The sequence below is a fragment of the Aotus nancymaae genome, unplaced genomic scaffold, assembly GCF_030222135.1.
Source record: "Aotus nancymaae isolate 86718 unplaced genomic scaffold, 86718_ANA_hifiasm-v0.15.2.pri h1tg000049l, whole genome shotgun sequence".
Classification (NCBI taxonomy): Eukaryota; Metazoa; Chordata; class Mammalia; order Primates; family Aotidae; genus Aotus; species Aotus nancymaae.
Genome location: NW_026988463.1, coordinates 26,794,518 through 26,821,500, shown reverse-complemented (window position 1 = coordinate 26,821,500; position 26,983 = coordinate 26,794,518). Strand labels below are relative to the sequence as shown.

General features: G+C 56.3%; 4 protein-coding genes, 1 long non-coding RNA gene and 1 pseudogene across 11 annotated transcripts; 4 read left to right on the top strand and 2 right to left on the bottom strand.

The window, feature by feature from the left end:
• Nucleotides 1–776: 776 nt before the first annotated feature.
• On the bottom strand, nucleotides 777–2,206 carry BOLA2B (bolA family member 2B). 2 transcript variants are annotated; one of them, XM_021672345.2, is made up of 3 exons: nucleotides 1,386–2,206; nucleotides 1,211–1,270; nucleotides 777–917 (listed from the first exon to the last, which is right to left on the bottom strand). In XM_021672345.2, the coding sequence occupies exons 1-3, from the start codon at nucleotides 1,644–1,646 to the stop codon at nucleotides 867–869; spliced, it is 372 nt and encodes a 123-aa protein (XP_021528020.1). In that variant the 5' UTR covers nucleotides 1,647–2,206; the 3' UTR covers nucleotides 777–866. The 2 variants fall into 2 exon arrangements, with proteins under 2 accessions (XP_021528020.1, XP_012319993.1); XM_012464570.3 differs by having other exon boundaries at nucleotides 1,211–1,308; nucleotides 1,386–2,154.
• SLX1A (SLX1 homolog A, structure-specific endonuclease subunit) lies at nucleotides 1,676–5,639 on the top strand. 4 transcript variants are annotated; one of them, XM_012464568.2, is made up of 6 exons: nucleotides 1,676–2,125; nucleotides 2,627–2,678; nucleotides 2,772–3,113; nucleotides 5,044–5,171; nucleotides 5,341–5,428; nucleotides 5,505–5,639. In XM_012464568.2, exons 1-6 carry the CDS (start codon nucleotides 1,938–1,940, stop codon nucleotides 5,532–5,534), a joined length of 828 nt encoding a protein of 275 aa, XP_012319991.1. In that variant the 5' UTR covers nucleotides 1,676–1,937; the 3' UTR covers nucleotides 5,535–5,639. The 4 variants fall into 4 exon arrangements, with proteins under 4 accessions (XP_012319991.1, XP_012319992.1, XP_064218689.1 ...); XM_064362619.1 differs by lacking the exon at nucleotides 1,676–2,125 and adding an exon at nucleotides 2,327–2,458; XM_012464569.2 differs by lacking the exon at nucleotides 2,772–3,113.
• Nucleotides 5,344–11,789, top strand: LOC105725505 (sulfotransferase 1A3). Of its 3 annotated transcripts, none has more exons than XM_012464567.2 (8): nucleotides 5,344–5,428; nucleotides 8,527–8,678; nucleotides 8,762–8,887; nucleotides 8,977–9,074; nucleotides 10,160–10,286; nucleotides 10,381–10,475; nucleotides 10,978–11,158; nucleotides 11,286–11,789. In XM_012464567.2, the coding sequence occupies exons 2-8, from the start codon at nucleotides 8,531–8,533 to the stop codon at nucleotides 11,396–11,398; spliced, it is 888 nt and encodes a 295-aa protein (XP_012319990.1). In that variant the 5' UTR covers nucleotides 5,344–5,428; nucleotides 8,527–8,530; the 3' UTR covers nucleotides 11,399–11,789. The 3 variants fall into 3 exon arrangements, with proteins under 3 accessions (XP_012319990.1, XP_064218690.1, XP_064218691.1); XM_064362620.1 differs by lacking the exon at nucleotides 5,344–5,428 and adding an exon at nucleotides 6,169–6,821; XM_064362621.1 differs by lacking the exon at nucleotides 5,344–5,428 and adding an exon at nucleotides 7,337–7,818.
• A 1,337-nt stretch (nucleotides 11,790–13,126) lies between these two features.
• LOC105725418 (structure-specific endonuclease subunit SLX1-like) lies at nucleotides 13,127–26,575 on the top strand (annotated as a pseudogene).
• Nucleotides 16,635–21,429, top strand: LOC105725504 (sulfotransferase 1A1). Its single transcript, XM_012464565.3, has 8 exons — nucleotides 16,635–16,739; nucleotides 18,150–18,301; nucleotides 18,406–18,531; nucleotides 18,621–18,718; nucleotides 19,534–19,660; nucleotides 19,755–19,849; nucleotides 20,414–20,594; nucleotides 20,722–21,429. Exons 2-8 carry the CDS (start codon nucleotides 18,154–18,156, stop codon nucleotides 20,832–20,834), a joined length of 888 nt encoding a protein of 295 aa, XP_012319988.2. The 5' UTR covers nucleotides 16,635–16,739; nucleotides 18,150–18,153; the 3' UTR covers nucleotides 20,835–21,429.
• On the bottom strand, nucleotides 21,647–22,803 carry LOC105725502 (uncharacterized). Its single transcript, XR_010337390.1, has 2 exons — nucleotides 22,612–22,803; nucleotides 21,647–22,449 (listed from the first exon to the last, which is right to left on the bottom strand). It is a non-coding gene; the product is annotated as an uncharacterized LOC105725502 (long non-coding RNA).
• Nucleotides 26,576–26,983: the final 408 nt, after the last annotated feature.

The window sequence follows — 26,983 nt, the reverse complement described above, 5'->3', positions numbered from 1 at the left end:
TGCACTCCAGCCTGGGCAACAGAGCAAGACCCTGTCTCAAACAAACAAACCAAAAACAAACAAATAAAAACAAGGTGCTAGTAACCCTACTAACCTGTGGTGAAGACTGATACAGGGACATCACCTATCCCAATTTTCTGACTTGGTCAGCCTTATATTCCTGCTCTAATCTCACCCCTATCCCCTTCCCACATCTACTATTCCTAAAACCTCCATGGTCCTCCAGGGGGCAGCTGTAGCCACATCAAGCCTAGGGCTATGAGGCCACTGGACTTTCTCCAGTGGGTCTGAAAACATCAGCATTTCAGGTGGTGATGACCTCTTACTTGGGTACCACTCCCTCTTGGGTGTGACAAGGCCTGAGGGAACCTGCAGGGAATATATGGAATTCTGTATTATGCCTCTGACACTGCGGTGATGTCGAGGAGAGCAAGAGGTTTTTTCAACTGGTCACGGCCCTGAAACCCGGAGCACTTTCTCATCTCTGCATCTTGAAGGCTGGCAGAGAGCAGGAGTCCTGAGCTCTCTGGGAGTTGGGTGGGTGGTGGCAGTACAGACTCCTAGATGTCTACAAGGAATTACAGACAGGAGGCTTCCTAGGCAGACCCTGGAAGGGACTTTCACGATAGAACTTTCATTTTAGAAGCAGGGACAGAGCCTACATGGGGAAAGGGACTTGTCCAAGGTAAAACAACGGATGGAGGCAGGGCAGGGAGAGAGACTAGGTCCTAGACTCGGCCTCAGTACCCCTCCCACACACACACCGACACAGAAGCTGGTCGATTTATAATTTAATGGCTATGCAGGTCCTAGTCCCTCATTTCTGCCGCTCACGGGCCCACTGCTCTGGGGTCAGGGTTTTCTGTTCAAAGGCATGGATGTGCGGGAGCTCTTCTGCTAGGCACGCGTTCACCAGCCTGGGACGAGAGATGAGGTTAGGAAACAGCAGGCCGGGATCGCACACCCGAGGCTGGGGTGACCCAAGAGACTGAGGTGTCCCCAAGTTTGTAGTCCCCGGGCCGTGGGAACACGTACGTGGCGAGTGTCTACATCGAAATACTCGAAGCAGGGACCACGAAGGCGGGATCCTCAAGGTCCCTGAGTCACACCCGCGGGAGTGCGGGAGTTAGGTTGCAGGGGAAAGGGGAGTGGCTGGGGTTGTGGTGCAGGAGCTGACACTGCGCTGGGCAAGGTGTTCCCAAGGCCTCACCGGTGTCTCTGAAGCAGCGGTTTCCCCTCGAATTTGGCCGACACCACCAGAACTCGGAAACTACAGGCACAACGGTTGAGGGTCGTGTCCTCCACCTCCTACCGAGCGGAAGAATATGAATGGTGCCGAACCCGCCCGCAGAGCTCTTTTCCCCTCTTCGGGCGATTCAACTCACCACATGCTCGGCCTCCAGGTCCCGCTGCAGCTTCTCCCGAAGGTATTCGGCGCTGAGTTCCATGGCGGTATGCCAGCCGGGGCGGAAGCCCAGAGGGGATAGAACCCCAGCTAGGACCCCGGCCACGCTGCTTTGCGCCCTTACAGGAGCCACTTCCGCTGGGGAAGCCACTTCCGCCCTTACTAAGGCGTACGTCGACGCAGTACATCCGCCCTCAAGCAGTCGGGCTTTCCAACGGTCTGGGCTTTTCGCGCCTGCCATCCGTCAGCCAATCAGAGTCCTCAGAAGGTGGGACTCGGGCGGAGCCGATGCTGATTGGTAGGTGCTCGCCGCCTGCACAGCAGCCTGGCTTCCGCGGTCGGACTTCTACACCAGCCTCCAGACCAGAGAGGGGCATGAACCCGCACCTCTGCGGCCTCCGGGCAGCCGCGGGATAGTCCCTGAGAGCTTGTTCCGAAGCAAGCACCCTGCAGCCCTAGCGATCCAGCCCTCCCCTGGGCCTTAGGTCACGGCAGTCAGCCCCCTACTGCTGTCCCCTAACCCCGAGGCCCGATGGGTCCCGCGGGGGTCGCAGCGAGGCCGAGGCGCTTCTTCGGCGTCTACCTGCTTTACTGCCTGAACCCCCGGCACCGGGGCCGCGTCTACGTGGGGTTCACTGTCAATCCTGCTCGTCGGGTTCAGCAGCACAACGGGGGTCGCAAAAAAGGAGGGGCCTGGAGGACTAGCGGGCGAGGGCCCTGGTGAGAAGGGTTGGGCTTCTGTGCCCGGAGGAAGGCTTCCTGGAGGAGGCCGACCCCGCGGGGCACAGGCCTGAGGAGAGGGACCCGTCTGATGTAACATGGGTGGGGCGTCCAGGGCGGGGGCGGGGCCTGTCGCAGGGGAGGAGCGTGATGGGGAGGCGGTGCCCGGGGCATCTACGTGGTGGAACTCTGGGAGGAGCTGGCTGGGGCGGGGGTGATGATCCAGGCTGGGGTCCAGCGTAGGGGGTTTGGTGGGCACGCTGGGGTCGGGTGGAGCGCAGGAGAGAGAGGAGTGGGGACAGATGGGTACCTGGGCTGGAGGCGTGGCCTGAGGTGGGCAGGCACAAAGGGCATGCCTTCAGGCAGGGGCGGGGCCTGGGGCTTGGCTGAAGCCGGGAGTGAGGACCCCGATCTCGGGTGGGATTGGCAGGGACCCACGGCGAGGGTGCTGGGCTGGATCCGCGGTGGGGCTCAGAGGGACACCCCCGTTCTCCTCCCCAGGGAGATGGTGCTCGTTGTGCACGGCTTCCCATCCGCCGTGGCTGCCCTTCGGGTAAGGAAGGAGACTGGGCGGCTGCGGGCCGGGGAGGGCTTGGGGTCCGCCTCCTGCTCCGAGCCACCCTGACGCCCCGTACCCCGCCCACAGTTCGAGTGGGCCTGGCAGCACCCGCACGCCTCGCGCCGCCTAGCGCACGTGGGGCCGCGCCTGCGTGGAGAGACGGCCTTCACGTTCCACTTGCGCGTGCTGGCACACATGCTGCGCGCACCGCCCTGGGCACGCCTCCCGCTCACGCTGCGCTGGCTGCGCCCTGACCTCCGCCAGGACCTCTGCCTGCCGCCGCCGCCGCACGTGCCCCTGGCCTTCGGGCCTCCACCGCCCCAGGCCCCGACCCTAAGGCGCCGCGCAGGCCCCTTTGATGACGCCAAGCCTGAGCCAGACCAAGGGGATGCAGGGGCCTGCTGCGTCCTGTGCGCCCGGACCATCCAGGTGAGGTCTACCCTAGGCACAGGTGGCTCTAGGGTCCAGACGACTTCGGATCCAGCTCTTTCTTGAGGGAACCCACTGACACGCTTTGGCCACCCTATCCCCATCTCTAAGATGCAGATGCTATAGTACTTACGGCCATTCCTGAGCAAAGCAGGACCTGCTCAGGGCCTTCACCATTTCCCTTTGACGAAAAGGTTCTTCCCAAGGCCATCTGTCTTGATAACCTACCACCTTCTCAGTGAGGTCTTCTCTGGCCCCCGATTTATAATCGCAGCTCTGAGTAGACGGCCATGGTGGCATGCACGAGACTGTAATCTGAGCTACTGGGGAGGCTGTGATGGGAGGATCACTCAAGCCCAGGAATTCAAGGCTGCAGTGAGTTATGATCGCTCCGCTACTCTCTCTCTCTTTTTTTTTTTAGGCGGAGACTTGCTCTGTTGCACAGGCTGAAGTGCAGTGATCTTAGCTCACTGGAACCTCTGCCTCCCCGGTTCAAGCAATTCTCTTGTCTCAACCTCCCAAGTAGCTGGGATTACAGGCATGGGCCAGCACACCTGGCAAATTTTTGTGTTTTTAGTAGAGATGAGGTTTCGCCATGTTGGCCAGGCTGGTCACAAATTCCTGACCTCAGGTGATCCTTCTGCCTCAGCCTCCCAGAGTACTGGGATTATAGGCGTGAGCCACCATGACTGGACATGACCCTGTCTCTAAAACAATGAAATTAATTGAGCTCATTCTTGTGCACTTCCCTGCCACTCCCTTTTTCCTTAACACTTGATATCGTCTGGCATGCTAAGTGTTTTATTAATCTCATTAGTCTCTGCCACCCCAACTGCTATACTGTACTCTCAGAGGGCAGCTTTTATCACTGCTATAGAACAAAGTCCTGCACAGAGCCGATGGCCAAGAAATTTTTTTTTTTTTTTTTGAGATGTAGTCTCGCTCTGTCACTCAGGCTGGAGTGCAGTGGTATAATCTCGGCTCACTGCAACCTCTGCCTCCCAGTTTAAAGCGATTCACGGCCGGGCGCGTTGGCTCACGCCTGTAATCCCAGCACTTTGGGAGGCCGAGGTGGGTGGATCACGAGGTCAAGAGATCGAGACCATCCTGGTCAACATGGTGAAACCCCGTCTCTACTAAAAATACAAAAAATTAGCTGGGCATGGTGGCGCGTGCCTGTAATCCCAGCTACTCAGGAGGCTGAGGCAGGAGAATTGCCTGAACCCAGGAGGCGGAGGTTGCGGTGAGCCGAGATCACGCCATTGCACTCCAGCCTGGGTAACAAGAGCGAAACTCCGTCTCAAAAAAAATAAATAAATAAAAAATAAATAAAGCAATTCACCTGCTGCAGCCTCCCAAGCAGATGGGATTACAGGCCTGCGCCACCACATCTGGCTAACTTTTGTATTTTTAGTAGAGATGGGGTTTCAACCATGTTGGCCAGGCTGCTCTCAAATTCCTGACCTCAGGTGATCCCACATGATCTCACCCACTTCAGCCTCCTAAAATGCTGGGATTACAGACTTGAGCCACTGCACCCAGCCTAAATATTTAATAAAATAATGGACGATGGGCACCTTCTACTGAGCTCCTGGTAATTGTGAGTGAGTAGAGGGCTTGCCCTGCAGAGATTCAGTGTCCTGTGGGGAGTTGCTGAGCTGTTAGGAAGTTCAGGTCTGGCTGCGGTGGCGAGGCTGTGACTCAATCAGGCTGTGACTGCTGATGCTCACAGGACATTTACCAGCTTAGCCCCAGGGGGCAAGGATTTTAACTCCCCACCTCAGTTTCTTCATCTGTAAGATGCAAATAAGTCGCTGCTGCCTCTGGGGATGGAGCTGTGTAATGCCCAGAACAGTGCCTGCTGCACAGAGGGACTCGCTGCCAGCTCCCTCTCTCTCCTTGTGTCCTACCTGCCTGCTGCCTAGGACAGGATGAACAGGGACCCTTGTGTTGCCCCCACCCTGGCTGCCTCCTAAGGGCCCACATGATCTGCCTGGCAGAGGAGTTCCTTCAGGAAGAACCGGGGCAGCTTCTGCCCCTAGAGGGCCAATGCCCTAGGTGAGTGCAGTCCCCTAGCCCCAGCCTGGTCCAGCTCTGGGAAGAGGGTTCCCAGTTGTGCAGTCCAGGCCCCGGACAGCTGAGTCCTCATGTCAGCCTCCAGGGCTGAGCCTGGAAGGGGCTTGTGGAGTCTGACTCTGTATCTCCTACCCTCCCCTCCCCTTGGTAGCTGTGAGAAGTCACTGCTGTGGGGAGACCTGATCTGCCTGTGCCAGATGAACACTGAGAAAGAAGTAGAAGACTTGGAATTAGAAGAGGTGAGTGGGCTTTGGCTGCGGGCTCCCTACCCCACTCCCTGCCCTGGGCTGCCTGTGACCTTTCTTGCCTCTGCAGGCACACTGGACAGACCTGCTGGAGACCTGATCCTTGGTGTCCCTATCCCCCTCCTACCTCTTTTCTGTGCCACCTGCCATGGATCCAGATATGGCGGGTTTTTACTTGAATACAATAAAAAAAAGTCTGAGTCAAGGGTGCTTTATGGTCATTGTTGAGGGGGTGGGTGGAGCTAGTAGTCCAAGGTCCTGCCGTCTCGGGGCTTCCTTATGGGCACAGAGGAGGGAGGAGAAGCCTGTGGCCCTAGCGTGTGAGCAGCATCTGCTCTGCCTGGAAACCCCATGCCTCAGCTTGCCCCTGCTTACCTCTGAGCTCATGCAGTTATTGGAAGACTTGGGATACTCACCTTGGAATTAAATGCAAATAGTGAGGACAAAGACCAAGGAGGATGGGGGATGCTCTCTTTCCATAGGGCCCTGTGGCTTCCAAGCCCGAACCTCCTCTAGCCTCTGTCTGTGGAGCCTCCTTCAAACCCAGGGAAAGAAAAGCACCTGCAGGGTTGTTGTTCTTCTAGGATCTTCTACTGATGCTCTGTGAGGTGCCCTGGGAGCCATGAAGCTGAAGCTGGCTTCCAGGGCAATGGGACTCCATTGTGTCCTTGTTTCCTTGTTCTTTTTTTTTTTTTTTTTTTTTTTTGCGGAGGAGGGGACGGAGTCTTACTCTGTTGCCCAGACTGGTGTGATCTCGGCTTACTGAAACCTCTGCCTCCCAGGTTCAAGCAATTCTCCCTCAGCCTCCCAAGTAGCTGGGATTACAGGCACCCGCCACCACGCCCAGCTAGTTTTTGTATTTTTAGTAGAGACGGGGTTTCACCTTCAACTCAGGAGGCGGAGGTTGCAGTGTACCAAGATTGCGCCACTGCACTCCAGCCTGCATAACAGAGCAAGACTCTGTCTTACGAAAAACAGAAAAAAGAAAACTTTGTTGGCCTGCCCTGCCGGGTGGAGTTCAGAGAGAAGGTCATCAGAGAGAAGGTCAGGAGCCCAGTGACAGCTCACAAAAAAACTCCAAATACCAAAGGCCCCTTTTGCCTTTCATTCTTGTGTTTTCTACACACTAAACTCACATCTTAGGTTTGTAGATGGATCTCAGCTGTGCTGCAGCTGAGGTCCCCACCCTCAACCCCACCCCTTCCTTCCTGGAGCTGAACCAAGTCCCAGCCCTGACTCCAGATCCCTCCCACATTGAACATTCAAAACTTTCAGTGCAGAGCGCAGCCCTGCACTCCCCACACCGCGGCCCTGCACTCCCCACACCGCAACCACACTAAGGCCCTGCAGGCCAGGAGAGCACAAGGCCAGGTTCCAGAGAGCTCAGGTGAGTTCCAGAGTGGAGTGGCCCAGGTTGTCCTCACACTGCACAGCTTCTGGCTCCAACATTCCAGAAGCCTGGGCCTCTGCCATCCCTGCTCTTTCCCCGTGGATGTCCCATTTCAGTAGGACAACCCAGCCTGGCCGGAATCCCCCTCCCTCCTTTCTTTTCCTTTGTGTATTTTTGAGACAGGGTGTTGCTCTGTCACCCAGGCTGGAGTGTAGTAGGATCCTGGCCCACTACAGCCTCAAAAATCCTAGGCTGAGGCCATCCTCCCGCCTCAACCTCCTGAATAGCTGGGGTTACAACAGCAAGCCACCGCACTCGGCTAATTTTTTTTTTTTTTTTTTTTGAGACGGAATTTCGCTCTTGTTACCCAGGCTGGAGTGCAATGGCGCGATCTCGGCTCACCGCAACCTCCGCCTCCTGGGTTCAGGCAATTCTTCTGCCTCAGCCTCCTGAATAGCTGGGATTACAGGCACGTGCCACCGTGCCCAGCTAATTTTTGTATTTTTTAGTAGAGACGGGGTTTCACCTTGTTGACCAGGATGGTCTCGATCTCTTGACCTCGTGATCCACCTGCCTCAGCCTCCCAAAGTGCTGGGATTACAGGCGTGAGCTACCGCCGGCTAATTTTTTAAAGTACTTTTTGTAGAGGGGTCTTGCTTCGTTGCCCAGGTTGGTCTCAAACTCCTGGGCTCAAGGGATCCTTCCCTATTGATGTCCCAAGGCTCTGGGATTACAGGCGGGAGTCACCCTGCCTGGGCTTCTCCTTCTGCTGAGTCATTAGTTTTGCTCATTCCCACACCAGCCTCTGGCCCCCAATACCAGCTCAGTTGCTCAATGTGCCGTGTTTGTCTTGGAGCCCAAGTGGACTGTGACCAGGCAAGTGGATCACAGGCCTGGCTGACCTGGGAGGTTTCCACATGTGAGGAGCCCAGAAGGAGGGGAGCATCGGGGAGAGGAGCCCACTGGGCGGAGGCTGGGGTCTCAGCAGGAAATGGTGAGACAAGGGCGCTGGCTGGCAGGGAGATAGCTCAGGCAGGCCTAGAGCTTCCTCAGGGCAGCTGGAGTCTCCTGGAGACCTTCATACACCCTGATACCCGGGCCCCACCCCGTGAGGACACTTTCACTGGTCTGCACCATGGCCCAGGCCCTGGGATTTTGCACAGCTCTGCAGGTGAATGAAAGGTGCGGCCAGGCTGGGGAACCACCGTACTAGACGCAGACCTGGTTTTCAACCCCAGCCCCGCCACTGACTGGCTTTGTGAGCACCGGCAAGTCACTCAACCTCCATAGGCCTCAGTGACTTCCCTGAAAGCAAAAACTCTGCAAAGGAGCAGCTGGGCGCTCTCTCACACCTGTAATCCCAGCCCATTGGGAGGCTGAGGCGGGCGAATCACTTGAGGCCAATTTAAGACCAGCCTGGCCAACATGGTAAAACCCCATCTCTACTTCCACTAAAAAAAAAAAAAAAATTAGCTGGGTGTGGTTGCACATGCTTGTCATCCCAGCTACTTGGGAGACCAAGGGGAGAGGCTTGCTTGAACCCAAGAAATTGAGGTTGCAGTAAGCTGAGATTCTACCACTGCACTCCAGCTTGGGTGGCAGAGTGAGAATCCGTCTCAAAAAAAAAGAAAAAAGAATTCTGCACACGGTGTTGCTGTGATGGTGTTAAGGGATGTGGGCTTGGCTCTGGCCCCTGACATAGGAACATGGAGTTGAACCAGGACACCACCCGCCGGCCTCTGGAGTACGTGAAGGGGGTCCCGCTCATCAAGTACTTCGCAGACGCACTGGAGCCCCTGGAGAGCTTCCAAGCCCTACCTGATGACCTGCTCATCAACACCTACCCCAAGTCTGGTAGGTGAGGAGGGTCACCCACCCTCTCCCAGGCGGCAGCCTCCACCTTGGTCAGTTCATCTCCCATCTCCCTCCCCCTCCAGGCACTACCTGGGTGAGCCAAATACTGGACATGATCTACCAGGGAGGTGACCTAGAGAAGTGTAACCGGGCTCCCATCTACATACGGGTGCCCTTCCTTGAGCTCAATGATCCAGGGGATCCCTCAGGTGTGTGGCTGGGTCCTGGGGGGAAGGGGAGTGGAGGAAGACAGGGCTGGGGCTTCAGCTCACCAGACCTTCCCTGACCCACTACTCAGGGCTGGAGACTTTGAAAGTCACACCGTCCCCACGCCTCATCAAGTCACACCTACCCCTGGCCCTGCTCCCCCAGACTCTGTTGGATCAGAAGATCAAGGTGAGGCTGGGCACGCTGGTTCACACCTGTCATCCCAGATGAGGCTGAGGTGTGAGGATCCCTTGAAGGCGAGAGATGGAGACCAGCCTGGGCAACACTGCTGTAGAGATGATGTCCCGTCTTTACAAAAAAATTTAAAAACCTGGTGTGGTGGCACAGACTGTTCCCAGTTACTTAGGAGGCTTAGTGGGGAGGATTGTTTATGTGAATTGGAGGCTGCAGTGAGCCCTGCCTGCTGCTGCACTCCAGCCTGGGCAACAGAGTAAAACCATCTCTACAAAAAAAAAAGTTCCTGCTGAGTGGCAGGGAAGGCCAGAAAGGGAGGCTTGGGCACCCTCCCAGCCATGTTTCTGTTCTTCTGGAAAGGCCGCCTTGCTTCCGCCAGGCTCATCACATCATTTTTTTTTTTTAGACAGAATTTCACTTTTATTGCCCACGCTAGAGTGCAGTGGCTTGATCTCAGCTCACTGCAACTTCCGCCTTCCACGTTCAAGCGATTATCCTGCCTCAGCCTCAAAAGGAGCCGGGATTACAGGCACCCATCATCACCCTCAGCTAATTTTGAATTTGTAGTTAAGATGGGGTTTCGCCATGTTGGTCAGACTGGTCTTGAACTCCTGACCTCAGGTAATCTGCCCACCTTGGCCTCCCAAAGTGCTGGGATTAAAGGCATGAGCCACTGTGCCCAGCCTTCATCACATCTTGACAGAGGATATGGTCTGCCCTCTTGCTCTGAAGGGGGTCCAATGCCAGGATAGTGAGTCTCTACAATGCACACTTGAGAAAGGCAGCATGTGGGTGCTAACAGGCCGGAAAAGGAGGGGCTGGTGGGAACTGGGCATGCCTTGCTCCAGATCCGGGTGTCATGGCGTTGATGCAGATTACATTAATATAGAATATGGATCCAGGGACCAGGCTGGACTTTGACATCTGAGCAGGTTCAGATCCCCGGCTGGACCTACCCGTGCCGTGAGATCTCAAGCAAGTCAGCGTCTAAGCCTATTTCCTCCTCTGCCAAACTAAGAGATGAGCTGGCCTGAGGCAGGCCGTGTGATGGAGCTGGGCCGGGTCCTCTGCCCCTGCAGGTGGTCTATGTTGCCCGCAACGCAAAGGACGTGGCCGTCTCCTACTACCACTTCCACCGAATGGAAAAGACACATCCTGACCCTGGGACCTGGGACAGCTTCCTGGAGAAGTTCATGACTGGAGAAGGTGGGTTGACTGGAGGAAGGAGGGTGTGGAGCTGAGGGGTGGTGGTTACAACACACAGCAACCCTGTGTCGGTGCCCCCCGCCCGCTTCTCCAGTGTCCTACGGGTCCTGGTACCAGCACGTGCAGGAGTGGTGGGAGCTGAGCCGCACACACCCTGTTCTCTACCTCTTCTATGAAGACATGAAGGAGGTGAGACCGCCTGTGTTGCTGCCCTCCATGTGACACCTGGGGGCAGGCACCTCACAGGGACCCGCCAAGGCTGTCCAGTCCCCTCTCCAGGCAGCCCCACAGCAGGCCCGGATTCCCCATGCTGCCTCCCTGGCCCAGGCCTCGCAGCTGCAGCCCCACCTGGCAGCAGGCCCTGCACAGTTCTCATCTCCCATGGCTGAGTCAGCTGCACAGGTGGCCACGGATCAGATACTTAGTCCTCTTGCTTCTCCCTGCAAAAGAGTGTTCCAGCCCGGAGTCACAGTCATGAAAGAAGACCATCCCTATCATCACTCGTTTGTAGGAGCCAAGCCCAGCTTATCACGGGATCACAGGGCAGACAGCAATTCATTTTACCCAGGGGACTGTGGCCCTGAGGGTCAAGGCTCTTCCGGGTTTCTAGGGGAAGTGGCCAGATGCCCTCTGAGGTTAGAGAAGGGGACCCCTTTTGTTTTGCTCCACTGAGGAGCCCTCTGCTGCTCAGAACCCCAAAAGGGAGATTCGGAAGATTCTGGAGTTTGTGGGGCGCTCCCTGCCGGAGGACACCCTGGACTTCATTGTTCAGCACACGTCATTCAAGGAGATGAAGAAGAACCCCATGACTAACTACACCACCATCCCCCAGGAGTTCATGGACCACAGCATCTCCCCCTTCATGAGGAGAGGTGGGCGCTGGCCAGCACGGGGGTTTGGGGCAGGTGGGAGCAGCAGCTGGAGCCTCCCCATAGTTACTTGGCTCGGGGCCTCCCCTGGAATGAGACTCCAGCTTTGCTCCCTGCCTTCCTCCCCCAGGCATGGCTGGAGACTGGAAAACCACCTTCACTGTGGCGCAGAATGAGCGCTTCGACGCAGACTATGCAGAGAAGATGGCAGGCTGCAGCCTCAGCTTCCGCTCCCAGCTGTGACAGGGGCTCCCGGGGTCACTGCAGAGGGAGTGTGCGAGTCAAGCCTGCCTGACCAAGGGGCTCAAGAATAAAGTATGATTTTTGGGCCAAGCACAGTGGCTCATGTCTGCAATCCCAGCAGTTTGGGAGGCTGAGCTGGGAGGATCACAGTAGTCCACAAGTTTGAGACCAGCCTGGTAAAATAGTGAGACCTCATCTCACAAAGATGTAAAAAAAAATTAGCCCCGTGTGCTGGCACTCACCTGTAGTCCCAGCTACTTGGGAAGCGGAGGCTGGAGGATCATTTCAGCTCAGGAGGTTGTGGATAGAGTGAGTTATGATTATGCCCATTCACTACAGCCTGGATGACAGAGCAAGATCCTCCCTCCAAAGAAAATAAAGTTTAATTAAAATAAAATGTGATTTGTGTTCAATGTAGAGCCTGTATTGGAAAGGAAGAGAAACTCGGCCGGGCCCGGTGGCTCAAGCCTGTAATCCCAGCACTTTGGGAGGCCGAGGTGGGTGGATCACGAGGTCAAGAGATCGAGACCATCCTGGTCAACATGGTGAAACCCCGTCTCTACTAAAAATACAAAAAATTAGCTGGGCATGGTGGCGCGTGCCTGTAATCCCAGCTACTCAGGAGGCTGAGGCAGGAGAATTGCCTGAACCCAGGAGGCGGAGGTTGCGGTGAGCCAAGATCGCGCCATTGCACTCCAGTCCAGGTAACAACAGCGAAACTCCATCTCAAAAAAAAAAAAAAAAAAAAAAAGAAAAGGAAGAGAAATTCTGAGCTGAAAGAGTGAATATCCAGTGGGGCCAAATACGGTCACCTCTTCCCCAGCCTCCAGTTCCCCAGGTCACCAATATCTTGGGAGGGGAGAGAGATCTGGAGAAGTAAAACTCAGGAGACCTGTGGAGGAGGGATGTCTGTTTAATCCCAGCACATCTTCTGCTATCCTGCCCCAAGACGGTGGAGGATGTTGAATCCGCCAGCCGGCGTCACTTTTTCTTGGGCTCTTTAGAAGCCACCAGGTACCTCTGGGCCACACTGAGGTGAGGGGAGAAGCTGTCTGCATAGGAGGTATCTTCAGATAGGGTGGAGTAGTCATCCTGGGGCTGGGGGCAGGAGGGGCTGAGAGCAGCCCTGGGGCTGGTGTCACTCACTTGGTGGTGGTGTGGCTGTAACTGACCACCTTGGCCAGTATCCACTGCTTGTTCCCACCCACCACCTTCACCCAGGCAGCCACCTTGTCTCCAGGTCTGGCCACATAGTTCCCTGAGGCAGGGATGGCCCCACAGAGGGGTGGGGGCCTGTGAGTGAAACTAAGAATCAGTCCCAGCCCCTGGGCACCAGCCCCTCCCTTGCAGCTGCTGCCCTCACTTGTCACCAGGCTTCCCGATCCACAGGGCAGGGTCATCAGCACCCCTCTGCACAAGATCTTCTGGGGCAGCTCCGAGTCATTGTAGAGACCTGTGATCTTGGCCGCTGTGGGAAGGAAGGGAGCCCTGAGGCCCCAGGGACAGGTGACAGCCCCCACCCCCTGCTGCACTGAGTTGCTGGAGGAGCCCCCAGCTCCAGAGTGAGCCCGAGAGCCCAGCAGGACTGTGACCCCATCTGCCAGGTGTCCTACAGGGGCTGCTGCATTCAACTACAGATGGGTGGGATGGCACCACAGCGGGCACCCAGGGGGAGGAACCAGGGAGGGACAAAGCGGGTTTGGAGGTGCTGGTCAGGTTTTCTTCTTGATGTCGGTGCTGACACAGAAGTATGCTTCATTAGTGATAATTTCCTAAAATTCGAAGGGTCCCGTGGGAATCGCGGTGAGTTCGGGGCGCTTCTTCGGCGTCTACGTGCTCTACTGCCTGAACCCCTGGCACTGGGGTCGCGTCTACGTGGTGTTGACTGTCAACCCTGCTCGTCCGGTCCAGCAGCACAATGGGGGCCGCAAAAAAGGCAGGGCTTGGTAGACCAGCGGGCGAGGGCCCTGGTGAGACGGGGAGGGCTTCTGTGCCGGGAGGAAGGCTTCCTGGAGGAGACCGACTCCGCGCGGCACAGGCCTGCTGAGAGGGACCAGACAGGCCTGTGAAGTAGGCGGGGCGTCCAGAGCGGGGACGGAGACTGTGCAGGGGAGGAGCGTGACGGGGAGGCGGTGCCCTGGGAATGTCGGCAGTGGAACTCCGGGAGGAGCTGGCTGGGGCGGGGGTGATGATCCAGGCTGGGGTCCAGAGTAGGGGTCTTGGTGGGCACGCTGGGGTCTGGTGGAGCGCAGGAGCGAAGCAGGGGGGACAAGTGGGTACTTGGGATGGAGGCGGGGCCTGAGATTGGCAGGTGAAGGGGCGTGCACTCAAGCAGGGACGGGGCCTGAAATTGGCACGTGCAGGGGGCGTGTCTTCAGGCAGGGGCGGGGACTGAGATTGGGAGGTGCAGGGGGGCGTGCCTTCAGTCAGGGGCGGGGCCTGGGGCTAGTCTGAAGCCTGGAGTGGGGACCCTGCTCTCGTGTGAGATTGGAGGGGACTCGTGGTGGGAAGCGGCGGGACTAACGGGGACACCCCCGTTCTCCTCCCTAGAGAGATGGTGCTCCTTGTGCACGGCTTCCCGTCCGCCGTGGCCGCCTTTCTGGTAGGAAGGAGACCGCGCGGCGGCGTGTGGTCGGGATTTGGGATAGGACCCCTGCCCGACGCCGCCCTGACGGCCCCGTACCCCGGCGCGGTTGTAGTGGACCCGTCTCCCCCGCCCTGGGCGCGCCTGCCGCTCCCGCAGCGCCCAGACCTCCGCCGGGAGCTCTGACGGCTGTGCAGTACTGGCCTTCGGGCCTCCCCCGCCCCAGGGCGCCGCGCAGGTCCCTTTGCTGACGCCGAGCCTGAGCCTAAGCCGGACCCGGGACCCCAGAGGCCTGTGCGCCCTGTGCGCCCTGTGCGCCCTGCGCGCCCGCGCGCTCCAGGGGAGGTTCGCTCCAGGCAAGGGGGCTGGATCGTCCCGACGACTTCGGATCCAGTTGTTTGTTGAGGAACCAGGAAACGCCCTGACACTTTTGCGGCCCTGTCCCCGTCTCTAAGATGGGGTTGACAGTACTTCTGGCCATTCCTGAGCACAGCAGGACCTGCCTTTTCCCTTTGACTGGAAGGTTCTTCTCTACACTATCTGTCTTGATAACCTGCCACCTCCACAGAGAGGTCGTCCCTGTCTCCCAATTTAAAATTGCAGCTCTGAGAAGCCCGGCATGGTGGCATATGCCTGTAGTCCCAGCTACGGGGGAGGCTGGGATGGGAGGATCGCTTGAGCCCAGGAGTTGGAGGCTGATGTGAGCTATGATTGCTCCATTGCACTTCAGTCTGGGTGAAAGAGCAAGACCCTGTCTCTAAAAAAATAAAATACAAGCCGGGCACAGTGGCTCACACCTGTAATCTCAGCACTTTGGGAGGTGGAAGCGGGCCGATCACCTGAGGTCTGGAGTCCGAGACCAGCCTGAGCAACATAGAGAAACTTCGTCCCTAAAAAAATTTTTTTAAATAAATAAATTTAAAAACATAAATAAAAATACAATAGCATTGCAGCTCTTTCTAACAGATGATGGTCCTGGATTTGCTGAGCTCTCAGAAGATGTGAGTGAGTAGAGGACAAGCCCTGCAGATTCAGTAACCTGCCGGGGTGTGAGGAAGTTCAGCTCTGGCTGCAGTAGTGAGGCTGTGACTCAATCAGTCACCGCTGATGCTTGCAGGACATTGGCCAACTTAGTCTCTGAGGGCAAGGATTTTAACCTCCCATCTCCATTTCTTCATCTCTAAGATGTGAATAATAGTCACCCCTGCCTCATAGGATCGAGCTGTGGAACCCTCCTCCCACCTCCTTTCTGTGCCACCCGCTGCGAGTTCGGGGCTTTTTACTGGAGTGCAATACAAAGTCTGAATCTAGGATGCCTTCTGGTGGTTGCTGAGGGTGGAGGCGGAGCTAGTAGCCTGTGGACCTGCCAGTCAAGGGGCTTCCAGAGGAGGGAGAAGGGGTCCCTGGCCCTAGCTTGTGAGCAGCCTCTCCTCTGCCTGAAAGTCCCATGCCTCAGTTTTCCCCCACTCCCTCCTGCCTGCTTGCCTCTGAACTCACGCAATTCTTGGAAGGCTTGGGAGACTCACCTCTACTCAGATGATTACCTGTCTCGTACCCAGCTTGACCTTGGATTTTAAATAGTGAGGACAAAGAAGGAGGAGGATGGGGGATGCCCTTCTTCCACAGGGCCCCATGGCTTCCAAGCCTCAGCCTCCTCTGGCCTCTGTCTGCGGAGCCTCCTTCAAACCCAGGAAAAGAAAAGCACCTGCCAGGGGCTGCTGTTCTAGGATATGCTACTGATGCTCTGTAAGTTCCCCTGAGAGCCATGTAGCTGGGACTCGCTTCCAGGGCAAGTGTCCTTCTTTCTTGATCTATGAGTCCATGCTGTGCTCCACCCCTGCCCCTTGACTCTGTGCACACACATTACTCCAGACTGGCCTTGTGTTCAGAGCCTGGAGTGCCTGGGCTGCTGAGGGCTTGTGTGTGGGCTGCACCAGACTAGAAGCATTGGTGCCTTCAAGGTTTCCCTGGAAAACATGACCTGCCCTTTTTCTGCCTAGCTAGTACCCATTTTTCCCCACTCACAGGCTCACTTCCATTGCCTGGGTCAATTAGAAAAAGCTCGTCTGTTGGCCTGCCCTGCAGGGTTGTGTTCAGCGGGCAGGTCAGGAGCCCCGTGACAGGTAAAAAAATTTTAAAAAGGCCAGGCGCACTGGCTCACACCTGTAATCCCAGCAGTTTGGGAGGCTGAGGCAGGCAAATCACCTGAGGTTAGGAGCTGGACACCAGCCTGACCAACATGGTGAAACCCCATCTACAAAACAAAAATTAGCCAGGCATGGTGGCATGTAGTTGTAATCTCAGCCACTCAGGAGAGTGAGGTAGGAGAATTGCTTGAACCTGGGAGGCAGAGGTTGCAGTGAGCCAAGATCGCACCACTATACCACAGCCTGGGCAACAGAGCAAGACTCCATCTCAAAAAAAATAAAAATAGAATAAAATAAAATAAATCTATATATTCAGTTCTTTTGCCTTTCATTCTTCTGTTTCCTAATCACAACTAAACACTAAACTCACATCTTGGCTTTGGAGATCTCTCTAAGCTTGACTGCGGCTGTGGTGCTAGGGAGGGTAATGGAGAAGCTCCCCCCACCCTCAACCCCACCCCTTCCTTCCGGGAGCAAACCCAACTCTGGCCCTGACTCCAGATCCCTCCCACATTAGACCTACAACACTCTCGAAAACAGCAGCTCTCCACTCCCCACACTCAGCTGCTGCGGGCAAGAAGGGCAGGAAGCCAGGGTCTGGAGAACTCCGGTGAGTACCAGAGTGGAATGGCCCAGGACGCCGTCACCCTGCTCAGCTTCTGGCTCCAACATTCCAGAAGCCGAGGCCTCTCTGCCATACTGGCCGTCTCCCCATGGATATCCAGTTTCACTAGGGGAACTCCAGCCTGGCTGCCCTTCCTTCTTTTTTATTTTTGTTTTTTTGAGATGGATCTTGGCTCTGACACCCAGAATGGAGTACAGTGGTCAAATTGTAGCTCACTGCAGCCTCAAAATCCTGGGCTCACCTGATCATCATGCCTCAACCTCCCAAGTACCTAAGTGTACAGGAGAGAGCAACCGGGCCCAGTTAATTTTTTTTTTTTTTTTTTTTTTTTGAGGCTGAGTTTTCCTCTTGTTGCCCAGGCTGGAGTGCAATGTTGCAATCTTGGCTCACCACAACCTCCACCTCCCGGGTTAAAGCGATTCTCCTGCCTCAGCCTCCCGAGTAGCTGGGATTACAGGACAGGCGCTGGCCACAACTCCCACCTAATTTTGTGTTTTTAGTACAGACGGGGTTTCTCCATATTGGTCAGGCTGGTCTCAAACTCCTGACCTCAGGTGATCCACCCTCCTCGGCCTCCCAAAGTGCTAGCATTACAGTCGTGAGCCACTGTGCCCAGCTTGCCCAGCTAATTTTTAAATATATATTTTTCTAGAGACAGGGTCTTGCTATATTGCCCAGGTTGGTCTCAAAGTCCAAGGCTCAAGTGATCCTTCCTCCTTGGGCTCCCAGAGCTCTGGGCTTATAAGCATAAGCCACCCTGTCCCATCTTCCTTCTGTTGAGTCATCCAAGTTTTGTTTATTCCCACACCAGGCTCTGGCACCCAATACCAGCTAGTTGCTCAATGGGCCGTGTTTGTCTTAGAACTCTGATGGACTGTGGCTGGGCAAATGGATCACAGGCCTGGCCGTCCTGGGAGGTTTCCACACGTGAGGGGCCTTGAGGGGCTCAAGCAGGGGAGCATCGGGGAGAGGAGCCCACTGGGTGGAAGCTGGGGTCTCAGCAGGAAACGGTGAGACAAAGGGTGCTGGCTGGCAGGGAGACAGCACAGGCAGGCCTAGAGCTTCCTCAGGGCAGCTGGAGTTTCCTGGAGACCTTCACACACCCTGATACCTGGCCCCACCCTGCAAGGGTACTTTCACTGGTCTGCACCATGGCCCAGGCCCTGGGATTTTGCACAGCTCTGCAGGTGAATGAAAGGTGCGGCCAGGCTGGAGAACCACCGTACTAGACGCAGACCTGGTTTTCAGCTCCAGCCCCGCCACTGACTGGCTTTGTGAGCGCCGGCAAGTCACTCAGCCTCCCTAGGCCTCAGTGACTTCCCTGAAAGTGAGAATTCTGCACACGGTGTTGTGATGGTGTTAAGGGTGTGGGCCTGGCTCTGGCCCCTGACACAGGAACATGGAGCTGATCCAGGATGGCCTCCGTCAGCGACTGGAGTATGTGAAGGGGGTCCCGCTCATCAAGTACTTTGTGGAGGCACTGGGGCCCCTGGAGAGCTTCCGGGCCCGGCCCGATGACCTGCTCATCAGCACCTACCCCAAGTCCGGTAGGTGAGGAGGGCCACCCACCCTCTCCCACTCTGCAGCCCCCGCCTTGGCCAGCCAGGTCGTACCCTCAGCCTTTTCACCTCCCATCTCCCTCCCTCTCCAGGAACCACCTGGGTGAGCCAGATACTGGACATGATCTACCAGGACGGCGACCTGGACAAGTGTCACCGGGCTCCCATCTTCACGCGAGTGCCCTTCCTTGAGTTCAAAGTCCCAGGGTTTCCCTCAGGTGTGTGGCTGGGACCTGGGGGGAAAGGGAGTGGAGGAAGACAGGGCTGGGGCTTCAGCTCACCAGACCTTCCCTGACCCACTGCTCAGGGCTGGAGACTCTGAAAGACACACCGGCCCCACGGCTCCTAAAGACGCACCTGCCCCTGGCTCTGGTCCCCCAGACCCTGTTGGATCAGAAGGTCAAGGTGAGGCCGGGCACAGTGGCTTATACCTGTCAGCCCAGCACTTGGGAGTCCAAGGCAGGAGGCTCACTTGCAAACAGAAGTTGGAAGACAGCATGGGCAACATAGGGACACAGTCTTTTTCGATTAAGAAAAAGAAAAGCCAGGTGTGGTAGCATGTGCCTGTGGTATCAGCTTCCAGGGAGACTGATGTGGGAGGATCACTAGAGCCGAGAAGTTTGAGGCTGCAGTGAGCCATGATCACACCACTGCACTCCAGCCTGTGTGACAGAGAGAGACACCAACTCAAAGAAAGAAAAAAGACTAAAAGAAAAGAATAAAAAAGGTCCAGATGCGGGGCATGGGGCAATCCAGGGAAGGATATCCACACAGCACAGCTTTGATTTTGTTCTTCTGGGAAGGTTGCCCCACATCCTTCAGTCTTGTCTCATCTGCAGCGGGGATACCGTCTGTCTCTTGCTCTGGCAAGGGTCTGCTGGCCAGAAACATGAGACTCTTCAGTGTCTGCCTCAGAAAGGCAGCGTATGGGTGCTCACAGGCCAGCAGAGGAGGGGGCTGGGGGGGACCAGGCACGCCTTGCTCCAGATTGGGGTGTGACGGCATTGATGCAATTTATATTAGTATAGAATATGGATCCAGGGACCAGGCCAGACTTTGACATCTGAGGAGGTTCAGATCCCTGGCTGGACCTACCTGTGCCGTGAGATCTCAAGCAAGTCAGCGTCTAAGCCTAAGGTTCCTCCTTTGCCAAACTAAGAGATGAGCTGGCCTGAGGCGGGCCGTGTGATGGCACTGGGCCGGGTCCTCTGCCCCTGCAGGTGGTCTATGTTGCCCGCAACGCAAAGGACGTGGCCGTCTCCTACTACCACTTCTACCAGATGGCCAAGGTGCACCCTGACCCTGGGACCTGGGACAGCTTCCTGGAGAAGTTCATGGCTGGAGAAGGTGGGTTGACTGGAGGAAGGAGGGTGTGGAGCTGAGAGGTGGTGGCTATAACACACAGCAACCCTGTGTCGGTGCCCCCCGCCCACTTCTCCAGTGTCCTACGGGTCCTGGTACCAGCACGTGCAGGAGTGGTGGGAGCTGAGCCGCACACACCCTGTTCTCTACCTCTTCTTTGAAGACATGAAGGAGGTGAGACCGCCTGTGCTGCTGCCCTCCATGTGACACCTGGGGGCAGGCACCTCAGAGGGACCCACCTAGGCCACCCAGTCCCCTCTCCAGGCAGCCCCACAGTAGGCCCAGATTCCCCAACCCCAGAGGCTGAGGTCGGAGGATCACTTGAGCCGAGGAGTTCAAAACTAACCTGCCTCAGCTCCACCTGGCAGGAGGCCCGGCGCAGCAGGCCCGGCACACCACTTATCTCCTGTGCCTGAGTCAGCTGCACAGGTGGCCACGGATCAGATACTTAGTCCTCTTGCTTCTCCCTGCCAAAGGGTGTGCCAGCCCGGAGCCACACTCATGAAAGAAGACCGTCCCTATTGTCACCCATAGGAGCCAAGCCCAGCTCATTACGGGATCACAGGGCAGAAAGCAATTCATTTTACCCCAGGGAAAAGGGCCCCAGGGTCCAGGAGCTGGCTCTGCGGGTTTTCTAGTGGAAGTGGCCAGATCCCCTCTGAGGTTAGAGAAGGGGACCCCTTTTACTTTCCCGAATTAGTAATCCCAGCCTCCACTGAGGAGCCCTCTGCTGCTCAGAACCCCAAAAGGGAGATTCAGAAGATCCTGGAGTTTGTGGGGCGCTCCCTGCCGGAGGAGACCCTGGACCTCATGGTTCAGCAGACATCGTTTGAGGAGATGAAGAAGAACCCCATGACCAATTACACTGTCGTTCCCCAGGAGGTCATGGACCACAGCATCTCCCCCTTCATGAGGAGAGGTGGGCGCCGGCCAGCACAGGGGTTTGGGGCAGGTGGGAGCAGCAGCTGGAGCCTCCCCATAGTTACTTGGCTCGGGGCCTCCCCTGGAATGAGACTCCATCTTTGCTCCCTGCCTTCCTCCCCCAGGCATAGCTGGGGATTGGAAAACCACCTTCACTGTGGCGCAGAATGAGCGCTTCGACGCGGACTATGTGGAGAAGATGGCAGGCTGCAGCCTCAGCTTCCGCTCCCAGCTGTGACAGGGGCTCCTGGGGTCACTGCAGAGGGAGTGTGCGAGTCAAGCCTGACCACGGGGCTCAGGAATAAAATATGAATTGTGGGCCAGGGACAGTAGATCATGTCTGTAATCCCAGCGATTTGGGAGGCTGAGGTAGGAGGATCACTTGAGCCCATGAGTTCAAGACCAACCTGGGCAACATAGTGAGATTCTGTTGCAAAAAGTAATAAAATAAAACCAATTTTTAAAAAGAGAATAAAATATGATTTGTGGGTCAGGCAGGGTGGCTCATGCCTGTAATCCTGGCAATTTGAGAAGTTGAGGTCAGAGGATCACTGGAGGACAGGAGTTTGGGACCAGCCTGGTCAGCGTTACAAGACGCCATCCCTACAAATTTGAGAAAATTATCCTCAGGTGGTGGTGAGCACCTGTAGTCCCAGGTACTTGGCAAATTAAGGCAGGAGGATCCCCTGAGCCAGGGAGGTTGTGGCCGCAGTGAGCGGTGATTAAGCCAATCCACTCAAGCCTGGGGGACAGAGCAAATCCTGCCTGAGAAATAAATAAAATGCAATTATGATTCCTGACCAGCCTGGCCAACATGGCAAAACCCCGTCACTACTAAAAATACAAAATTAGCCAGGCTTGGTGGTGCACGCCTGTAATCCCAGCTACTTGGGAGGCTGAGGCATGAAAATCACTTGAACCCGGGAGGTGGAGGTTGCAGTGAGTCGAGATCATGCCACTGCACTCAAGCCTGGGCGACAGAGCAAGACTCCATCTCAAAATAAATGAAAAAATAAAATTGTTTAAACAAGAGACACACAGCAAAAGAAGTGTAGCATAGAGTAACTTATTGCAAGAGACAAACAGTATTTTGAAAGTACAAAATGGGCAATATACCTTGGAGAGTTCAGAACAGGCTGCTCGTCGGGGTGAGACAGTGTTGATTACTGCAGGAAAACCCCCCTTGTTGGGAGTCTTACACAATTGTTCATAAGCGTGGGAAGAGGAGTCACTAGTAAGTATATTCTGGGTGGCTCTGGGTGCGCATGGGCATTTGCTATGCATGCTTGTTCCTAGGATGAATGTCTCATTAGCATTTTAGGTCTCCGCCCAGAGGTGTGGTTTTTACTATTAAAATGAGCAAAGGGTCAGTTTGAGGATGGGTCAAATCCAAACGCACATGTTCTCAAAAGGGGAAGTTCTACTGGAGACAGCTTTGCTTGAATGAGCTCAGTGACCAGGTGATTGCTAAGGCCTACTATGTTGGCTATGCGGTCACCAGGGTGGCAGCATCCCCAGAACGTCGTTGCCTCCTTCACGGCCTATCCTGCCTCACCCGGGCTCCATGCCCTGCCCTGGCCCAAACAAGCTCTTGGAGTCCGTCTCGGGGTTGGCCTTCCACTGGGGCAGCGGGATGACCCACACCAGCTCAGGGTGTGTCTCCTGGGGGTACAGGGGCTTGTGTCAACACGTGGCCAGGTGGGGAAGCTCCTTCCCGGCTGTTATGCTGCCCCCCAGGCTCTGTGTCCTGCCCTGGCCTGGACACTCACTCTTTTCCTTCTTCATCGATGTCATCTACCTCATGCCTGCAGACAAAAGGAAGAAAACGCTGGATGCAGCCAGGGTCGCGGTCCCTGTTGGGAAGTGAAGAGGACAGGGACAGGTCAAGAACTGGGTGCTCCCTGCACAGCAGGTCCCACCCACAGCACCCTCTGGGGAGCTTTTCTCCTGCTGCAGAGCCAAAGCCCAGGCAGGTGCGGTGACCAGAGAGCATTCCTGGGGCTGGTGTCACTTGCCTGTTGGTGGCGTGGCTGTAACTGACCACCTCGGCCAGGATCCACTGCTCATCCCCATCCACAGCCTTCACCCGGGCAGCCACCTTGTCTCCAGGTCTGGCCACGTAGTCTCCTGAGGCAGGGATGGCCCCACAGAGGGGTGGGGGCCTGTGAATGGAACAAAGGGTCAGTCCCAGCCCCTGGGCACCAGCCCCTCCCTCGAAGCTGCTGCCCTCACTTGTCACCAGGCTTCCCGATCCACAGGGGCAGGGTCATGGCCAACTGCTGCAGCAGGGTCACCAGCACCCCTCTGTGCATGGTCTTCCGGGGCGGCTCTGAGTCATTGTAGAGACTCAGGATCTTGGCCTCCGTGGGAAGGAAGGAAGCCCTGACGCCAGAGGGGCAGGTGCCAGCCCCAACCCCACCTAGCCTGCTGCACTGAGCTGTTGGAGGAATCCCTGAGAGCCCTAGCTCCCGAGTAAGCTCAAGGGCCCAGCAGACTGTGGCCCCATCTGCCAGGTGTCCTACAGGGGCTGCTGCGCTCAACAAATGGGTGAGGCGGCACCACAGCGGGCACCCAGGGGGAGGAACCGGGGGGGACAAAGCGGGTTCGGAGATGCAGGTCAGGTTCTCTTCTTGATGTCGGTGCTGACACAGAAGCGTGTTTAATAAAAATTTCCTAAAATTCGAAGGGTCCCGCGGTAGTTGTGGTGAGGCCGAGGCGCTTCTTCCACCTCTACCAGCTCTACTGCCTGAACCCCTCCGCACCAGGATGGAGTCTACGTGGGGTTCACTGTCCACCCTGCTTGTCGGCTCCAGCAACATAATGGGGGCTGCACAGAAGGCAGGACCCAGGCCGGGCGCAGTGGCTTACATCGGTAATCCCAGTACTTTGGGAGGCCGAAGCGGTCTGATCACTTGAGATCAGAAGTTCGAGATCAGCCTGGCAAACATAGTGAAACCCCGTCTCTACTAAAAATGTAAAAATTAACCAAGCATGGTGGCACGTACCTGTAATTCCAGCTACTCAAGAGGCTGAGGCAGGAGAATAAGCAGGGGTGGAAGCATGGGGAGGAGGAGGAGTGCGGGGGCACGTCGGAGGTTGCAGTGAGCGCAATAGCGCCATTGCACTCCTGGTGAGACGGGGAGGGTCTCTGTGCCGGGAGGAAGGCTTCCTGGAGTAGGCGGACCGCGCTGGGCACAGGTCTGATGAGAGGGACCTGCTAGGCCTGTGAAGTGAGTGGGGCTTCCAGGGCTGGGACCGGGCCTGTTCCAGGGGAGGAGCGTGACGGGGGAGTCGGTGCCCTGGGAATCTTGATGGTGGAACTCTGGCGGGAGCTGGCTGGGGCGGGGATGATGATGCAGGCTGGGGTCCAGCGTAGGGGTCCTGGTGGGCACGCTAGGGTCGGGTGGGGCGCAGGAGGAGAGCAGGGGTGACAGACGAGTACCTAGGCTGGAGGCGGGGGCTGAGATTGGCAGGCGGAGGGGGCGCTGCTACAGGCAGGGGCGGGGCCTGGGGCTCAGCTGAAGCCGGGAGTGAGGACCCTGCTCTCGGGTAGAATTGGAGGGGACTCGTGGTGGCGCGCAGCGGGGCTCAAAGGGACACCCACGTTCTCCTCCCCAGGGAGATGGTGCATATTCTGCACGGTTTCCCATCCGCCGTGGCCGCCATTCCGGCAAGGAAGGAGACCGCATGGCGGCAAGTGTCCGGGGTTTGGGGTCCTACCCCTACCCGACGCAGTCCTGGCGGCCCCGCACCCCGCCGGGGTTGTAGTGGACCCGTCTCCCCCGCCCTGGGCGCGCCTGCCGCTCCCGCAGCGCCCAGACCTCCGCCGGGAGCTCTGACGGCTGTGCAGTACTGGCCTTCGGGCCTCCCCCGCCCCAGGGCGCCGCGCAGGTCCCTTTGCTGACGCCGAGGCTGAGCCTGAGCCTGAGCAGGACCCGGGAACCCAGAGGCCTGTGCGCCCTGCGCGCCCGCGCGCTTCAGGGGAGGTTCTCCCCAAGCAAGGGAGATGGATCGTCCCGACGACTTCGGATCCAGCTGTTTGTTGAGGAACCAGGAAACGCCCTGACACTTTTGCGGCCCTGTCCCAGTCTCTAAGATGGGGATGACAGTACTTCTGGCCATTCCTGAGCACAGCAGGACCTGCCTTTTCCATTTGACTGGAAGGTTCTTCTCTACACCATCTGCCTTGATAACCTGCCACCTCCACAGAGAGGTCGTCCCTGTCTCCCGATTTAAAATTGCAGCTCCGAGAAGCCAGGCACGGTGGCACATGCCTGTAGTGCCAACTACTGGGGAGTCTGAGGTGGGAGGATTGCTTGAGCCCAGGAGTTGGAGGCTGCAGTGAGCTCTGATTGCTCCATTGCACTCCAGCCTGGGCGAAAGAGCAAGACTCTGTCTCTAACAAGATAAACTAAAATTGCATGTCTTGTGTACTTCACCATCCATCCACTCCTTTTCCTGAATACTTATTATCTGACATGCTAGGTGTTTTATTGATCTCATTAGTCTCTCCCACTCCAACCTTTGTACTAAACTGCCCAAGGGCAGCTCTTGTCACTGCTGGAGAACAAAGTCCTGCACAGAGCTGATGGCCAATAAATAGTTAATAAAATAATGGATGATGGGCCAGCTTCTACTGAGCTGATAATTGTGAGTGAGTGGAGGACTAGCCCTGCAGAGATTCAGTGACCTCCTGGCGGTTGCTGAGCTGTCACGAAGTTCAAGTCTGGCTGCAGTGTCCAGGCTGTGACTCAGTCAGTCACTGCTGATGCTCACGGGACCTTCACCAGCTTAGTCCCAGACGGCAAGGATTTTAACCCCCGACCTCTGTTTCCTTATCTGTAAGATGCAAATAAGAGTCCCCCCTGCCTCACGTGACAGAGCTGTGTAATGCCCGGAACAGTGCCTGCTGCACAGAGGGGCTCGCTGCCAGCTCCCTCTCCCTCCTTGCCTCTTACCTGCCTGCTGCCTGGGACTGGATCAACAGGGGCCTTTGTGTTGCCCTGACCCTGACTGCCCGCCAAGGGCCCGCGTGATCTGCCTGGCAGAGGAGTTCCTTTGGGAAGAACCAGGGCAGCTTCTGCCCATAGAGGGCCGATGCCTAGGTGAGTGCAGTCCACTGGTGCCAGCCTGGTCCAGCTCTGGGAAGAGGGTGCCCAGTTGTATAAGCCAGGCCTGGGCAGCCGAGTCCTCATCTTCATATTCAGGGCCCAGCTTAGAGGGAGCTTGTGATGCCTGAATGTATCTCTCTAGCCCCATGCCTGGGTAGCTGTGAGATGTCACTGCTTTGGGTGACCTGATCTGGCTGTGTGGATGGGCACAGAGGAAGTAGTAGAAGACTCAGAATTAGAAGACGTGAGTGGGCTTTGGCCCCGGCCTCGCCACCCCACTCCCTGCCCTGGGCTGTCTGTCACCAACCTTGCCGTGATAACCTGCTTTTTGTTGGCTTAAACTGACTCTCTCTTTCCTAGCTAAGAGCTGTTCAGGCCTCATGTTAGCTTCTTGAGCTGGACAGACTCCATCTTAGCTTCTTCATTTTAGCTATTCCCCTCATTAAGTATGCAACTGTAGTATGTAGCTGGGGCAGGTGACACCAGGCGCATCCAGGACTGCATTTGCTGATAAGAGGCTGAGTTAAGCGGCACCAGCAGAGCCTGGGAATGCAGGTGCTGTCGAGTACCCAGAGCCCCCGTATCTATAAGTCGTATGTCTTTTTATGACAGCTCTAGCCCTTGCACCTGGTTCTGTTTTATTTCTCATGTACTAGTTTAACTTTTAACTTTTTGCTCACTCTGCTTCTGTGAAAAAACTTGCTTCAGCTGGGTTCCCCGCTCCCTTTTCAAACTGGGGTATAAAAAACCCCCAGACTTTCTTCGGGGCCAAGAGAATTTTGGGCGTTAGCCATCTCTCGGTTACCGGCTAAAATAAAGGACTCACAATTCAATCTCAGAGTGTGGCGCATTCCTTAACCCACTCGGGTATAACATTGCCTCTACAGACACACTGGACGGCCCTGCTAGGGACCTGATCCTCAGCATCCCTAACCCCCTCCAGATATACCGGTGGCCTAGGGGAGGTCCTCAAAGGCCGGTGGGACATCCACCTCAGTCAGTCTCCAGGCTCTTGACACCTTTGCCAGAAGGAATTTAAGACAAGTCAGAAAGTCACAAATGTAGGGAGATTTCTTGCAGAGCAAAAGTATACACTCGAGAAGGGGAATGTGGGGTCGTCAAGAGAGTGTCTCATGCCCTAGGAGGTTTGGGGCTGACCTTTATGGGCTTCTTTAAAGACAGTATATTCATGAAGATTCCAGCAAAAGGTAAAGATTTCTCAAAACCGTGGTGCCACAATTTACATCCAAATACAGGTGTTCCCGGAGCTGTGTTG

Bases quoted from the DNA above. Each gene is read 5' to 3' on its own strand.
- BOLA2B (XM_012464570.3), bottom strand. From the start codon at position 1,646: ATGGCAGGCGCGAAAAGCCCAGACCGTTGGAAAGCCCGACTGCTTGAG. The intron at 1,309-1,385 runs GTGAGTTGAATC...TCCGCTCGGTAG, and splicing joins ACCTGGAGGCCGAGCATGTG to GAGGTGGAGGACACGACCCT. The intron at 918-1,210 runs GTGAGGCCTTGG...CTCTCGTCCCAG, and splicing joins CCGCTGCTTCAGAGACACCG to GCTGGTGAACGCGTGCCTAG.
- LOC105725504 (XM_012464565.3), top strand. From the start codon at position 18,154: ATGGAGCTGATCCAGGATGGCCTCCGTCAGCGACTGGAGTATGTGAAG. The intron at 18,719-19,533 runs GTGAGGCCGGGC...CTGCCCCTGCAG, and splicing joins TGTTGGATCAGAAGGTCAAG to GTGGTCTATGTTGCCCGCAA. The intron at 19,661-19,754 runs GTGGGTTGACTG...CCACTTCTCCAG, and splicing joins GAAGTTCATGGCTGGAGAAG to TGTCCTACGGGTCCTGGTAC.
- LOC105725505 (XM_012464567.2), top strand. From the start codon at position 8,531: ATGGAGTTGAACCAGGACACCACCCGCCGGCCTCTGGAGTACGTGAAG. The intron at 10,476-10,977 runs GTGAGACCGCCT...TCTGCTGCTCAG, and splicing joins TCTATGAAGACATGAAGGAG to AACCCCAAAAGGGAGATTCG. The intron at 11,159-11,285 runs GTGGGCGCTGGC...TTCCTCCCCCAG, and splicing joins CTCCCCCTTCATGAGGAGAG to GCATGGCTGGAGACTGGAAA.
- SLX1A (XM_064362618.1), top strand. From the start codon at position 2,343: ATGATCCAGGCTGGGGTCCAGCGTAGGGGGTTTGGTGGGCACGCTGGG. The intron at 2,679-2,771 runs GTAAGGAAGGAG...CCCCGCCCACAG, and splicing joins CCGCCGTGGCTGCCCTTCGG to TTCGAGTGGGCCTGGCAGCA. The intron at 5,172-5,340 runs GTGAGTGCAGTC...TCCCCTTGGTAG, and splicing joins CTAGAGGGCCAATGCCCTAG to CTGTGAGAAGTCACTGCTGT.